Source organism: Homarus americanus, unplaced genomic scaffold, assembly GCF_018991925.1.
Source record: "Homarus americanus isolate GMGI-L3 unplaced genomic scaffold, GMGI_Hamer_2.0 scaffold45698, whole genome shotgun sequence".
Classification (NCBI taxonomy): domain Eukaryota; kingdom Metazoa; phylum Arthropoda; class Malacostraca; order Decapoda; family Nephropidae; genus Homarus; species Homarus americanus.
In genome coordinates, this window is record NW_024735554.1 from 3,298,930 (window position 1) to 3,313,487 (window position 14,558).

General features: G+C 37.2%; 1 protein-coding gene across 3 annotated transcripts in view; it reads right to left on the reverse strand.

Annotated features, from left to right (window-relative positions):
- Positions 1–14,558, reverse strand: part of LOC121871394 (sphingomyelin phosphodiesterase 5-like) — a 44,387-nt gene that overhangs the window by 15,218 nt on the left and 14,611 nt on the right. For all 3 annotated transcript variants that reach the window (XM_042373628.1, XM_042373626.1, XM_042373627.1), the window contains 2 exons: positions 10,410–10,522; positions 4,607–4,681 (listed from right to left, as the gene is read on the reverse strand). In XM_042373628.1, coding sequence (XP_042229562.1) covers positions 4,607–4,681; positions 10,410–10,522 — 188 coding nt within the window. The remainder of the gene's footprint in view (positions 1–4,606; positions 4,682–10,409; positions 10,523–14,558) is intronic.

The following is a 14,558-nucleotide window of genomic DNA, read 5'->3' on the forward strand; positions in this document are numbered from 1 at the left end:
AGTATTATGTATCACTTCATAATAAATGTTATCATCACTTCATAATAAAGTATTATGCATCACTTCATAATAAAGTATTATATATCACTTCATAATAAAGTATTATGCATCACTTCATAATAAAGTATTATGTATCACTTCATAATAAAGTATTATGTATCACTTCATAATAAAGTATTATGCATCACTTCATAATAAAGTATTATGTATCACTTCATAATAAAGTATTATGCATCACTTCATAATAAAGTATTATGTATCACTTCATAATAAAGTATTATGCATCACTTCATAATAAAGTATTATGTATCACTTCATAATAAAGTATTATGTATCACTTCATAATAAAGTATTATGTATCACTTCATAATAAAGTATTATGTATCACTTCACAATAAAGTATTATGTATCACTTCACAATAAAGTATTATGCATCACTTCATAATAAAGTATTATGCATCACTTCATAATAAAGTATTATGCATCACTTCATAATAAAGTATTATGCATCACTTCATAATAAAGTATTATGTATCACTTCATAATAACGTATTATGCATCACTTCATAATAAAGTATTATGCATCACTTCATAATAAAGTATTATGCATCACTTCATAATAAAGTATTATGCATCACTTCATAATAACGTATTATGCATCACTTCATAATAAAGTATTATGCATCACTTCATAATAAAGTATTATGCATCACTTCATAATAAGTATTGTAAGCACTTCATAATAAGTATTATGCATCACTTCCTTAATAAGTATTATGTATCACTTCATAATAAAAGTGTATATCACTTCTATAATACTGAAGTATTATGTATCACTTCCTGTAAAGTAGTATGTATCACTTCATAATAAGTATTATGCATCATATAATAAATGTTATGCATCACTTCATAATAAAGTATTAGCGCATCCTCTTCATAATAAAGTATTATGTATCACTTCATAATAAAAGTAATACATACTTCATAATAAAGTATTGTAAAATCACTTCATAATAAAAGTATTATGCATCACTTCATAATAAAGTATTATGTATCACTTCATAATAAAGTATTATGCATCACTTCATAATAAAGTATTATGCATCACTTCATAATAAAGTATTATGCATCACTTCATAATAAAGTACTGTATTATGCATCACTTCATAATAAAGTATTATGCATCACTTCATAATAACGTATTATGCATCACTTCATAATAACGTATTATGCATCACTTCATAATAAAGTATTATGTATCACTTCATAATAAAGTATTATGTATCACTTCATAATAAAGTATTATGCATCACTTCATAATAAAGTATTATGCATCACTTCATAATAAAGTATTATGTATCACTTCATAATAAAGTATTATGTATCACTTCATAATAAAGTATTATGTATCACTTCATAATAAAGTATTATGTATCACTTCATAATAAAGTATTATGTATCACTTCATAATAAAGTATTATGTATCACTTCATAATAAAGTATTATGTATCACTTCATAATAAAGTATTATGTATCACTTCATAATAAAGTATTATGTATCACTTCATAATAAAGTATTATGTATCACTTCATAATAAAGTATTATGTATCACTTCATAATAAAGTATTATATATCACTTCATAATAAAGTATTATGTATCACTATAATAAAGCATTATGCATCACTATAATAAAGTATTAGTGCATCACTCATAATAAAGTACACTCTCATAACAAAGTATTATGCATCACTTCATAATAAAGTTGTACTACTCATAATAAAGCATTATGCATCACTTCATAATAAAGTATTATATCACTTTATAATAAAGTATTATAATACTATAATAAAGTATTTATGTATCACTTCATAATAAAGTATTATGTATCACTTCATAATAAAGTATTATGTATCACTTCATAATAAAGTATTATGTATCACTTCATAATAAAGTATTATGTATCACTTCATAATAAAGTATTATGTATCACTTCATAATAAAGTATTATGTATCACTTCATAATAAAGTATTATGTATCACTTCATAATAAAGTATTATGCATCACTTCAAAATAAAGTATTAGTATTATGTATCACTTCATAATAAAGTATTATGTATCACTTCATAATAAAGTATTATGTATCACTTCATAATAAAGTATTATGCATCACTTCATAATAAAGTATTATGCATCACTTCATAATAAAGTATTATGCATCACTTCATAATAAAGTATTATGTATCACTTCATAATAAAGTATTATGCATCACTTCATAATAAAGTATTATGCATCACTTCATAATAACGTATTATGCATCACTTCATAATAAAGTATTATGCATCACTTCATAATAAAGTATTATGCATCACTTCATAATAAAGTATTATGTATCACTTCATAATAAAGTATTATGCATCACTTCATAATAAAGTATTATGCATCACTTCATAATAAAGTATTATGTATCACTTCATAATAAAGTATTATGTATCACTTCATAATAAAGTATTATGTATCACTTCATAATAAAGTATTATGCATCACTTCATAATAAAGTATTATGTATCACTTCATAATAAAGTATTATGCATCACTTCATAATAAAGTATTATGTATCACTTCATAATAAAGTATTATGCATCACTTCATAATAAAGTATTATGTATCACTTCATAATAAAGTATTATGTATCACTTCATAATAAAGTATTATGTATCACTTCATAATAAAGTATTATGCATCACTTCATAATAAAGTATTATGTATCACTTCATAATAAAGTATTATGTATCACTTCATAATAAAGTATTATGTATCACTTCATAATAAAGTATTATGTATCACTTCATAATAAAGTATTATGCATCACTTCATAATAAAGTATTATGCATCACTTCATAATAAAGTATTATGCATCACTTCATAATAAAGTATTATGCATCACTTCATAATAAAGTATTATGTATCACTTCATAATAAAGTATTATGTATTATGCATCATCATAATAAAGACATTATGCATCACTATAATAAAGTATTATGTATCACTTCATAATAAAGTATTATGTATCACTTCATAATAAAGTATTATGTATCACTTCATAATAAAGTATTATGCATCACTCACACATAATAAAGTATTATGTATCACTTCATAATAAAGTATTATGCATCACTTCATAATAAAGTATTATGTATCACTTCATAATAAAGTATTATGCATCACTTCATAATAAAGTATTATGTATCATCACTTCATAATAAAGTATTATGTATCACTTCATAATAAAGTATTATGTATCACTTCATAATAAAGTATTATGCATCACTTCATAATAAAGTATTATGCATCACTTCATAATAAAGTATTATGTATCACTTCATAATAAAGTATTATGTATCACTTCATAATAAAGTATTATGTATCACTTCATAATAAAGTATTATGCATCACTTCATAATAAAGTATTATGTATCACTTCATAATAAAGTATTATGTATCACTTCATAATAAAGTATTATGTATCACTTCATAATAAAGTATTATGTATCACTTCATAATAAAGTATTATGTATCACTTCATAATAAAGTATTATGTATCACTTCATAATAAAGTATTATGTATCACTTCATAATAAAGTATTATGTATCACTTCATAATAAAGTATTATGTATCACTTCATAATAAAGTATTATGTATCACTTCATAATAAAGTATTATGTATCACTTCATAATAAAGTATTATGTATCACTTCATAATAAAGTATTATGTATCACTTCATAATAAAGTATTATGTATCACTTCATAATAGAATAATGACTAATACTGTACAAGCCAAAACATGTGGAGTATCTACTCTGCATACTACTTTGGACCGCTGACCACAGCTCATCACTCTGTGTTTCCTGTGACAAATTAATCCACATAACAGAAGAAAAAGGTGTGAAATGGCACACTGCACTGAAACACGGGCTACACGATTTACTAATAGACGCAATGTGAATACTTGTAATGTATGTATTTTTCTTGATTATGCACAGTAAGAGCTTACAGATGTGAAATAGTAAACATTTGACCCTTGTCCCAAAATATAGTACAGGTACTGTTTTGTATTTCTATTATAAGTTCAGAATTTTGTTATAGTGTATTTTCAATGCTCTGCAAAAACTGGAAAATTCCAGGATTTTTGGCATTTGTCCTGGGAAATAATATAATGGTTCACCCTCCAGGATCCTGGGATCCTGGTTGAGAAACTCCATCAATACTCCTGACAGTATACAACTACATTAAACAGCCATGGGGACATCACACAACCTTGCCTCACTCTCACTCCTACCTCAAAACTCTTACATTGTCCCTCATTTGCCCTCACACATACTTACTACAGTATTCATATACAGTATAATGTTTTCATAGGCAGAATTTGGTAAACAAAATGCTTCACTGGAAATTATAACTAAATAAGGTAACAATTTCTGAAAATATGATCATGACAGAATAAAAAAATTGAGGTTCTTTTTGACTTTGCATACCATATGAGATTAAAACAAAATACATACAAAGAGTCCATTTTAAATTATACTTTAAATCAAAACTCACCTGCGTGTGTATGTTGGTAACATAACCAACACCACGTACTGCCTCACTATTTTCTGTTAGTATGCCCAAGTCAAGCTGCAAATAACAAACAGGTAGGCTCAGATTTTTAAAACTGTGAGGTAAAAGGTTGAAATTTGTTAATATGAAGCAGGACCTTTACAATTAAGGAAAAAAGTTTATAATGCAGGTACTGTACTGTAATTCTTGATGGACCAAATACTAACAATGATCAACACTATGAATTTTTCTAAATGTTTTTCAGCTAACACAACTGAAAAAGTAAATGCATTTTTTAAAATGACAATTATCTGTTTTTCTTTCACATATTAACTCCAATTAATTTCTAATTATGGATATCCCATTATACTGCATCTCCCTAAATACTTGTTTGTCAGGAAACCACTACACAATGATGTGATTTATTATAGTCTTGTTAGTGATTCATTTGCAAAAAAACAACAGCACAATTCATCTAAGACATCTGACTTGCACATTGATTGCCAAAAGTAATGGCCAGTAGTGAAGCCAAATGCAAAGGTTCTCAAAAACTTATCAAGGACAACAATTGCCATGAGTAAGTCAGTCACCTCCATTTGATGTGATGATGTAGTTTTTATCAAGATAATGTATACGAACATGTCACTGTTCAAAAATAAATGCAGACAGCAAAAATGGTATATAGTAGACCCTCGCCAACTGAGTATCTGCGGATTAGTGTGGCGTCTTTATCCCTCGGAAGTCCAATGAATTTCTCCACAAATGTGGGGAATGAATAAAAATGCTATAAAAACCAAAGAAAAAATAGTGCATTGCCATTTGGCAATTGTTTCACTAAGGATCGTGGGCTAACATTCTGTATTAATGTTTGTGTGCATGTAACAGAATTAAAAAAAATTAATCAAGTGAATTTTTGTATCTTGAATAGAAGAACGTGGAAAATATAGGATTTGGTTCCCAGTGACAAAAATACCTAAATATCAAACCCCCAAAAACACAAAATTGGTTCACAAACAAGAACAACAACTACCTGAGTAGTGATAAACAGTACACAACTACAGTACTCCACTTTACTACTTAACACATGAAGAAAATATAAAATACTGTTTAACTTTGGCACATTATCTTAAGGGAGGGTGTAACACGTGCTACCCACGCACGGGATGTGTGGGAGGTTCTGCCCGTCCTTGGTGATTGTCAGGCTAAGCAATTGAATGTGTCACATCGCCCAAAGGATGGTTTGTGCGTGTTAAAACTTATTCTTTATACATGAAATAATATACTGTATACTGTACAGTAACACCCTAGTTAGCGCTACCCTGTAGAGCGCTGTTTCATTACAGCACCTTTGCTTGCATCTAGGAGCTCTAGGAAATAAAAAAAATTATATTCAAAATTGTCACGAGTCCGAACACACCAAGAGCAGCTCTCTTTTGTTTTTACTCACTCGGTCAATCAGTGCCAAGCGCTCTCTCTTTACCCCGAACACCACCAACAGAGCCCCAACACCACCCACACCCCCCATCACCCACACACCCCAACACCACCCACACCTTCCAACATCACCCACACACACCCCCTCCAGATACCCACAACACAAGAATTAACAGAGCAACACATCCAGAGTGAGGGTGACAACTCTGGTACAGAGAGCCAGAGACAACACTGCTCTTGTGATGTGTTGCTGACTTAGTGCATTTAGGTCTTATTGTATGATATAAAGTTCTGTGTTGTTAAGTGAAGCACAAGTGCATGGTGCCGGGTTAAAGATCAGTTGTTGAGGAGCACTTGGCAACACACCCAATGAATGTTACCACTCCTTTCCACTCCATCTCTCTAATCACCCACACCTTTCTGCTTTCTCACTCCATATTTTAAAGCGTTATGAAACGTAATGTTGAAGAGATATGATGTTGCTCACTTATACTTACACTTAATTTTGTGGGTAGATATCGGCTGTTCAATAGTGTCTGACAGTACTGCAGGTGCAATGTTACCAAAGAAACCAATAGGCACATCACCTCCTCACCACTTACCACCACCCCACCCCCATTACCACCTAAATCATAATTTCAGTGATGCAAAGATGGATTAGCTTCAGCCACTCACCCAGGCACTGTCCCACTGACATGCCACCTCTCACTCTCATTCTACCACAATCGTCACTACGATTCATCAAACGACTGTCATTCTTGATACAATATTGCTTTTTGTTTTTCATTAATTAGTAAAGATATGTTAATGTAATAATCTGTGTTTATTAATATCTGTACCCTTGACAAACAATATACTGTACTGTATATAACTCGTGGGCAAAAAAGAACTTCATCAGGAATGTATCTCTATACATACAATGGTATAACGACCTCTTAGAACGCTGTTTTGGATAGCGCTCACCTAGGAATGTATCCTGAGTGCTAAATGGGATATTACTGTACCAGTAAATGTGAGGAATAAATAAAAATACAGTATAGTAATAATAAATAAAAGAAAAAATGCTGCGTTGCCATTTAGCCATCTTGTCACTAGCACGAGCCGTGATGGAAGCTGCTCCCTCCCTCACTCTTGTGTGATAGCTCCCATACATATCCCTTTGTCTTTGACCTTATGATAATTTTTTGGGGCACATTCTATATAAAGAGTGTGTGCATAAAAAAAACTAAATAAATAAATAAATAAAAATAAATAAATTATGTATATCTACCCCAAAAAACAAGTTGAAAAATAACAGCAGGTCAACTCACAGCTTGAAAGGCTCAGATACCAACATAGGCAACACTGCACCCACCTGCCTTCCCACGAATACGTACTGCGGTTGTAAGAAATTTTTATTCCATTTATGTTTTTGACCTTATGATAATTTTTTTGGGTGGACATTCTGAATGTAGGATTGTGAGTGGATGTAAATGAATGAAAAAAATACAGAAAGTTATGTTTATATGCCTGAAATTATGAGTTAAGAAATAACCATAGCATAACTCCCACCTCAGCCTGGTAGGGAGAGTGGTAGGGGAATGTAGCTACAGAGACAGTCTAACTTGGCGACCTGCCAAGTCCACACACACACACACACATACACACTCATGCTTTTCATTTTTCTTATCTTATAGCAACATGCCAACTCCACAGAGATGTACAGTAAGTCCTCGCTTAACGTTGTTTCAGTACTACGTCCATGAATTTTTTAGACAAAAAATTCGTTGAACGCCCCGGTGATCCGATACTGTACTATGTCGTTTTGCGTCGTCATGGACTACTTTCTACGGCACATCACCCGCTCTTGTCTGGCCGCGCTACGCTCTCTCGGCTCGGCGAGCTGCCCTCACTCGCGGAACGTCACAGTGTCCCCAAGCGACGCCAAGCCAGTCTCTGTTACGATTTCACATTATTCGTGTGTGCTTAAGTGTTTTTGCTCTTAATACTGTACTCTAACCATTCAAAATGGCTTCCAAGCACCCATCAAGTGCTACTGATGTTAATGTAAGACCATTACCCTTGCTACGAAAATGGAAGTATTAACCCGATTTGAAAAAGGGAACGTGCTGTGGACGTAGCCGCTGTGCTTGGTTTAACCCCCACAACGGTGCGTACTATCTGGACCAACGCTGGCAAGATTAAGGTTAGTGCTGGAAGTGGTTCTTCTCTGAGTGCTACTAAGACGACTTGTTCTAGAAGCACTGTGAAAGAGAAGGTGGAAAAGATGCTGGCAATGTGGATGGAGGATCAGAATCAACGCAATGCCCCTGTGAGCTTTATGGTTATCCAGCATAAGGCCAGATCTTTGTTTGACGACTTAAAGGCAAAAGAGGGTGAAGGATCGAAGGAAGAGACCTTTACGGCCAGCCTAGGATGGTTTCAATGATTTAAGCATCTTTATAACTTCCACAACATAAAGATGACTGGTGAAGCTGCCAGTTCAGATACGGTTGCTGCAGAGACATTCCCGCCAGAATTAAAACGGATTATACAGCAAGGAAGCTACTCACCGAAGCAAGTCTTCAATGTGGATGAGACTGGTCTCTCTTGGAAGAGGATGCCTGAGAGGACCTATATCTCCAAGGAGGAGAAAAGAACGCCAGGTTTTAAAGAGGCAAAAGACCGCTTGATGCTGCTGCTTGGTGCAAACTCTGCCAGTGACTTCAAGTTGAATCCTATGCTGATTTCTCGCGCTGCCAACCCACGGGCCCTGAAAGGTTACTCTTAAGGATCACCTTCCTGTCATTTACAAGGCAAACAAAAAGGCATGGATAACCGGCACCATATTGAGCCAGTGGGTAAATGTGTGCGCCGTCCCTGCACTGAAGGAATACTGTGCCAAGGAGAACCTTAACTTCAAAATTCTTCTGATCCTTGACAATGCTCCAGCTCATCCTCCCAATCTCGACGACTTGCATGACAGTGTAAAAATTGTATTCCTGCCTCCCAACACTACAGCACTGATGCTGCCTATGGACCAAGGCGTCATCGCCGCATTCAAGGCGTATTATTTACGCCATACCATGGTACAGTTGCTCAAGGCTACAGACGGAGAAAATAAACCAACGATCCTAGAATATTGGCGCGGCTTCAACATTCTTCATGCAATTCACAACATTGGCAAGGCATGGGAAGAGGTTTAGAAAGTTGCCTGAATGGTGTGTGGCGTACATTGTGGCCCGAGTGCATCAACAGTTTTACGGGATTTACGGACTTAGTCCCAGCAGTGAATAGGGATATCCTCAGCTTGGCTAGACAGGCAGGCTTTGATGAGCTGGAATCAGAGGATATTGAGGACGTCCTGGCATCCCAAACAGAGGAGCTCACCAACGAAGATCTGCAACAATTAACAGAACAGTCCCATTGAAGACGATGACGACGACGACAAAGAACCTCAAAGAACGCTAACTTCAAGGAGGTTGGCAGAATCATTGAACACGTTCCAGCAAGCAATGCAAATGCTTCTAGATGACGACCCAAACAGAGAACGTAGCTCAAAGGTTCAACGCAGCATTGAGGACAGTCTTGGTTGTTACACCGAGATTTATAAGGAGAAGATGAGTAGCATCAAGCAGTCAACACTGGATTCATTTTTTCGTCACGGAACGGCAGAAGCAGCTTCTTCAAAACAGCCGGCAGCCGAGGAGGAGCAAACAGCGACGGAGGAACCCCAGTCACAGCAGGAGGAGGAGGAGGAGGCAGCCGCAGAGTCTCAGTGATTCACCCTCCTCCTCAGCTCCCGCCATCCTCTTCCTTCGCTCCACTACCCACCACACACTCGCTCTACCACCTCCGCCCATCGGTGAGTACCAATACAAACTTAGTACTGTAGTTCTATATACTATTTTCTATAGAAATGGCAATAATTTTCTGGATATGTAACTTTTTTCATAGGGCAAAGGGAGGCTCAGGAACGTAACTCCCATATTTTATCTATTTCTTATGGGGTAAATTGATCCGCTTAACGTTGTTTCGCATAATGTCGCATTTTGAGGAACGTAACCCCGACGTTAAGCGAGGACGCCCTGTACTGTACTGTAAAATTTATGTTATTCAATTTTATTAAGATAGTTTATATGTATTTGACACAAATTTAATTAAATGTACAATGCTGTACAGATATTGTTTAGTGAAGGAACAGGCAACTTATGCTTTGACGAATGTTATCCACGGCCATGGAACCTAACCCCCTATTTTCCATAAGCCTTTAATCTTACCAACTACAGATTTGCCAACCACAGGGTTTTTCAGGAACCTAACCCCTGCAGTTGGCGAGGGACAACTGTATTTTGTTTAATTATGAAAATTGCAAAACTACATAAAACCTTACCTTTGTCAACAAAATTCCATAACACACAAATATACCATAATGGGTTTTATAAGTGAAGGGATGGAAAGTTGCTTCTAAAACTGGGTATCGAGACGCTAGGAAGAGGCCGCTTCCTGAGGACAACATTATATAAAAGTTAATATAACACCAAGTTTATAAGAATAACAGTAATAAAAGTAATATTTTAAGTCTCTCTTTGTACAGTTTCACAATTGCATGCTTAATTTTGACCAAGAATTCACAATTGCACAGGTTGAATGGTTGAATTTCATGCTATGGCTCATGCTAAGTGGTGTATCATGGAGACAAAGTTACTACATATCCATTACAGTACATCATTCTGACCTACTTGTTTTTAATGGATCCATAAATACTGTACTATACTACATACATTCTTTTATTTTTAATCATTTTCTGAGCTGTGCACCTCCTCAAACCACCCCTTACTCACTTCTTAACTGTCAACTCTCATTCTTCACTTAAATTGTCCCTCTGACAGTGAACATTGTACACTGCTATATATACTTTTAATATAAATCAATGACAAATATCTTGGAAAAAAATGATCATTTACTCTGTTCATTAAAAGTAAAATAAGAGATGAAGGGGAACTCACTTTTAACATAAAATTGCTTGTCACTGAATCCTAAGTCTGCAGGGTCACACCTCTATAATAATGATGAAAAATACTTGTCAAAGACCTTGTAATATATCTAAACACTGAACTGGATAAAACCTTTTGTTATTCAAGTTATCATTTCTACAACCTTCTCCACAGGAGCAGTAGGGGATAAAAAAAATAAGAGTGTAACGACTCAAGAATAACTATACATTGTTCTCTAATTGTATTTAAACTACAGTATTATAAAGTACAGTGATCCCTCGGTTAACGAACACCTTGGTTAACGAAATTTCGGTTAACGAATTACCTTCCATAAGAATCTTCAATTCGGTTAACGAAATTCTTACGAAATCATGTCAACATGTTTTCGCTTGCTCACCAGCAGGAATATTAGTCCGCCAATACAGTAATCGGTTCTAGGGCTTAAATTCGTTCCCATTTGAGTAAATATCAAGAAGGTTGTACTATTCAATAATTTTCCAAGTTTTATATTAAATTTTTTAGTCATTTAAACACTTATTTAACATAATTGCAGTACAGGAAACTAGTTTTTGGTGCGCCATTCAGCCACTTGACTCACCCACCAAGGCGTCAGTTTGTATCTCTGGTCAGTGGAGGTAACATCTTCCTTGTGACTTTCTTGAACATGAACTATTTTTACGTTTTTACAGTACAATTATTGGTCACTCTGAAATTTATTTTACATATTGACAATATATAGTGCAGTGCAGTGTTGATTTAAAGAAAATAATCTTGAATTACACCTAGTGAGATTAAAATTTTTTGGGTGAAATGACGGCATGAAGCCTGGGGTGATTTCTCTTCCACCCCCACTTCCTTCTCTTCCCCCTTCTCCTCCACCCCCACTTCTAATTCCCATCATCATCAACCAGGAGCCTTCTACATACACACCTCAAAGTAAGTGTACTTAACTGCATTTATTTTTACTTTGTATGTAATCTTCGATGAGCTGGAACCAATTACCCAAAATCCCATTGAAACAATGGTTTCGGTTAATGAAATTTTCGATTAATGAACGACCTTCTGGAACGAATTGTGTTCATTAACCGAGAGACCACTGTAATGTAATGTAATATACAAGTATCTTAACAGATGCCTAAAACTTATTGTAACTAGTTGTTTTGCTCTTGTAACTGTTTTTGAGTCGGCTGGCTGATGTGGCTGAACTTGGTTCGAGACTTGAGCCAAGACAGCTTCGATGAGTCAGCAGGTATATACTGTACAGTACAGTAAACTGGTGGGTGGCCTTGGAACAGTCACTCACTCTCGCTCCGTGCTAAAGCACACTTCTCCTCGCCACACAAATAAACTGACAAACATAGTCTGAGTGTTCTTCTTGGATTCAGTGCTACATTGGTGACCCCGGAGTGACCGAAAAGACGACGATCTTGTTACCATGTCTCCACCAGTCCCAACCGGTGCTGCTCCAGCTGTCTCCCGTAGTCCATCCTGCTGCTCAGGCCTTCATTGGCTCTGACCCGGAGCTTTGGCTACTGCAGCTCAACAGCTACTTCACGACATGACGAATAGCTGTATGTGCCACGAAGTACCGCCATGCCATGTCGATGCTACCACCTACTGTCACCATGGAAAAACGCAACATCCTCAAGGCGCCCCTGGCAGAGGAGCCTTCTGAGAAATTGTGCTTGGCGTTATGGGCGTGGCTGGGCGCATCGTCTCAACAGCATATGCAGCAGTTGTTGAGGGACGAATCCCTCGGCGCCCGCAAGCCTTCCCAGCTCCTGCAAAGCCTCCGCCACTTACTCTCCACCACCGGCACCACGTCGGAAGACCTCATTCTCCGTCCGCTGTTCCTACAGTGTTTGCCGGCCAATGTTTGGGCAGCGCTCTCCATATTTCCTGAGAACACCTCATTGGACGGCATGGAGGAGCCTGCTGACCACTTCATGAAAGCGTCTAGTTCTATGACTGCCAGCACCTCATCCGTGACACCAGCACCACAAACCTCTCCTGCCTTGGCACCAGACCATTCAGTGCTGTCTCCGCAGCCCAAGGAAAACCGGCAGTCGGTCATAGTGCCAGCCTATCGGCTGGACGCTCTCATCGGTGCCCTTAATTCTGTCCAGATAGCGTCACGGCCTCCCTGTGAATGTCAACACCACCTACACAGCCACAGCGTTACCAGCAGCAAAGCCGATTGCCCTAGCCTGCAGGCAGCAGATCGTCAGGACAGTCCAACAACCTGTGCTTCTACCATCACCGCTTCGGTGACCGGGCCCTCCTTTGCCAGATGCCATGCTTCTGGTCGTGAGCGCGGCAACTGCATGGGAGCCGGAACCTGACCGCCTCTTCCACCTCACGGATCACTGTACAGGTATGCACTTCCTGATTGACAATGGCGCACAGTTCAGCGTCCTGCCGAAGTCCAGCTGCCAAGCAACACCCACATCAACCAACAAGCTATTGGCGGCAAACGGCACCAACACCTACGGCTCCAAGTCGGTCACGCTGGATCTCAACCTTGGCCAACGATACACGTGGAAGTTCTTAGTAGCTGATGTCGGTTTCTCCGTCATAGGCATGGATTTCCTGAACCATTACTGCTTCTCAATCGACATGCAGCACCATGTACCCAATCACCCAGGGCTGAGTCAGCGGGGGGCCAATCACCATTGTATCTCTGTGACTCACAGCCGACTACCCAGAAATATCTCCTTATATCAAGCTCTTGAGGGAGTTTCCATCTCTGACGCATTACAGTGACAGCCCTCTGCCGCTCAAACAAGAAGTGGTCCACCATAATGAGACCAAAGGCCTGCCAGTCTTCTCCCACTTTTGGTTCCGAGGACCCGACAGACTCCACATCGCTAAGAGGGAGTTCCATCAGATGCTCAGCCTGGGCATAATCCACCCATCAAACAGCACCTGGTCGTCGGCGCTGCACATGGTACCCAAAAAAGCAGCTTGGAAGCTGGCGCCCCTGTGTCGATTACCACGCTCTCAATGCGGTGATAGTTCCCGACCGCTATCCATTGCCGTGCATCCACAACTTTGCCGCCAATCTCGCTGGAGCTACCAGGTTCTCGAAGATAGACTTCATGAGGGCGTACAACCAGATACCCGTCAACCCAGCTGACGTTTGTAAAACTGCTGTAACTACTCCTTTCAACCTGTACGAGTTCGTCAGGCTTCCGTTCGGCCGGAAGAACGCCAGCCAGACATTCCAGCGTTTTATCGATAACGTGCTGAGAGAACTGCCATTCTTCTTCTCTTACGTCGATGACTGCCTCGTGGCCAGCCGTTCTGAGGAAGAGCATTTGCAACATCTTCGCCAGATCTTCGACCGCTTCTGCCTGTACAGGATCATCATCAACAAGGAAAAGTGCCAGTTTGGCATCCCCGAGCTCTCGTTCCTGGGATATCACATCTCACAGCACGGAACAAAACCCCTGCACGATAAGGTCGAAGCCATCACTACTTTCCCACTGCCTCAAAAGCAGAAGCTCAGGCGATTCTTGGGACTCATGGCATATTACCACCGTTTT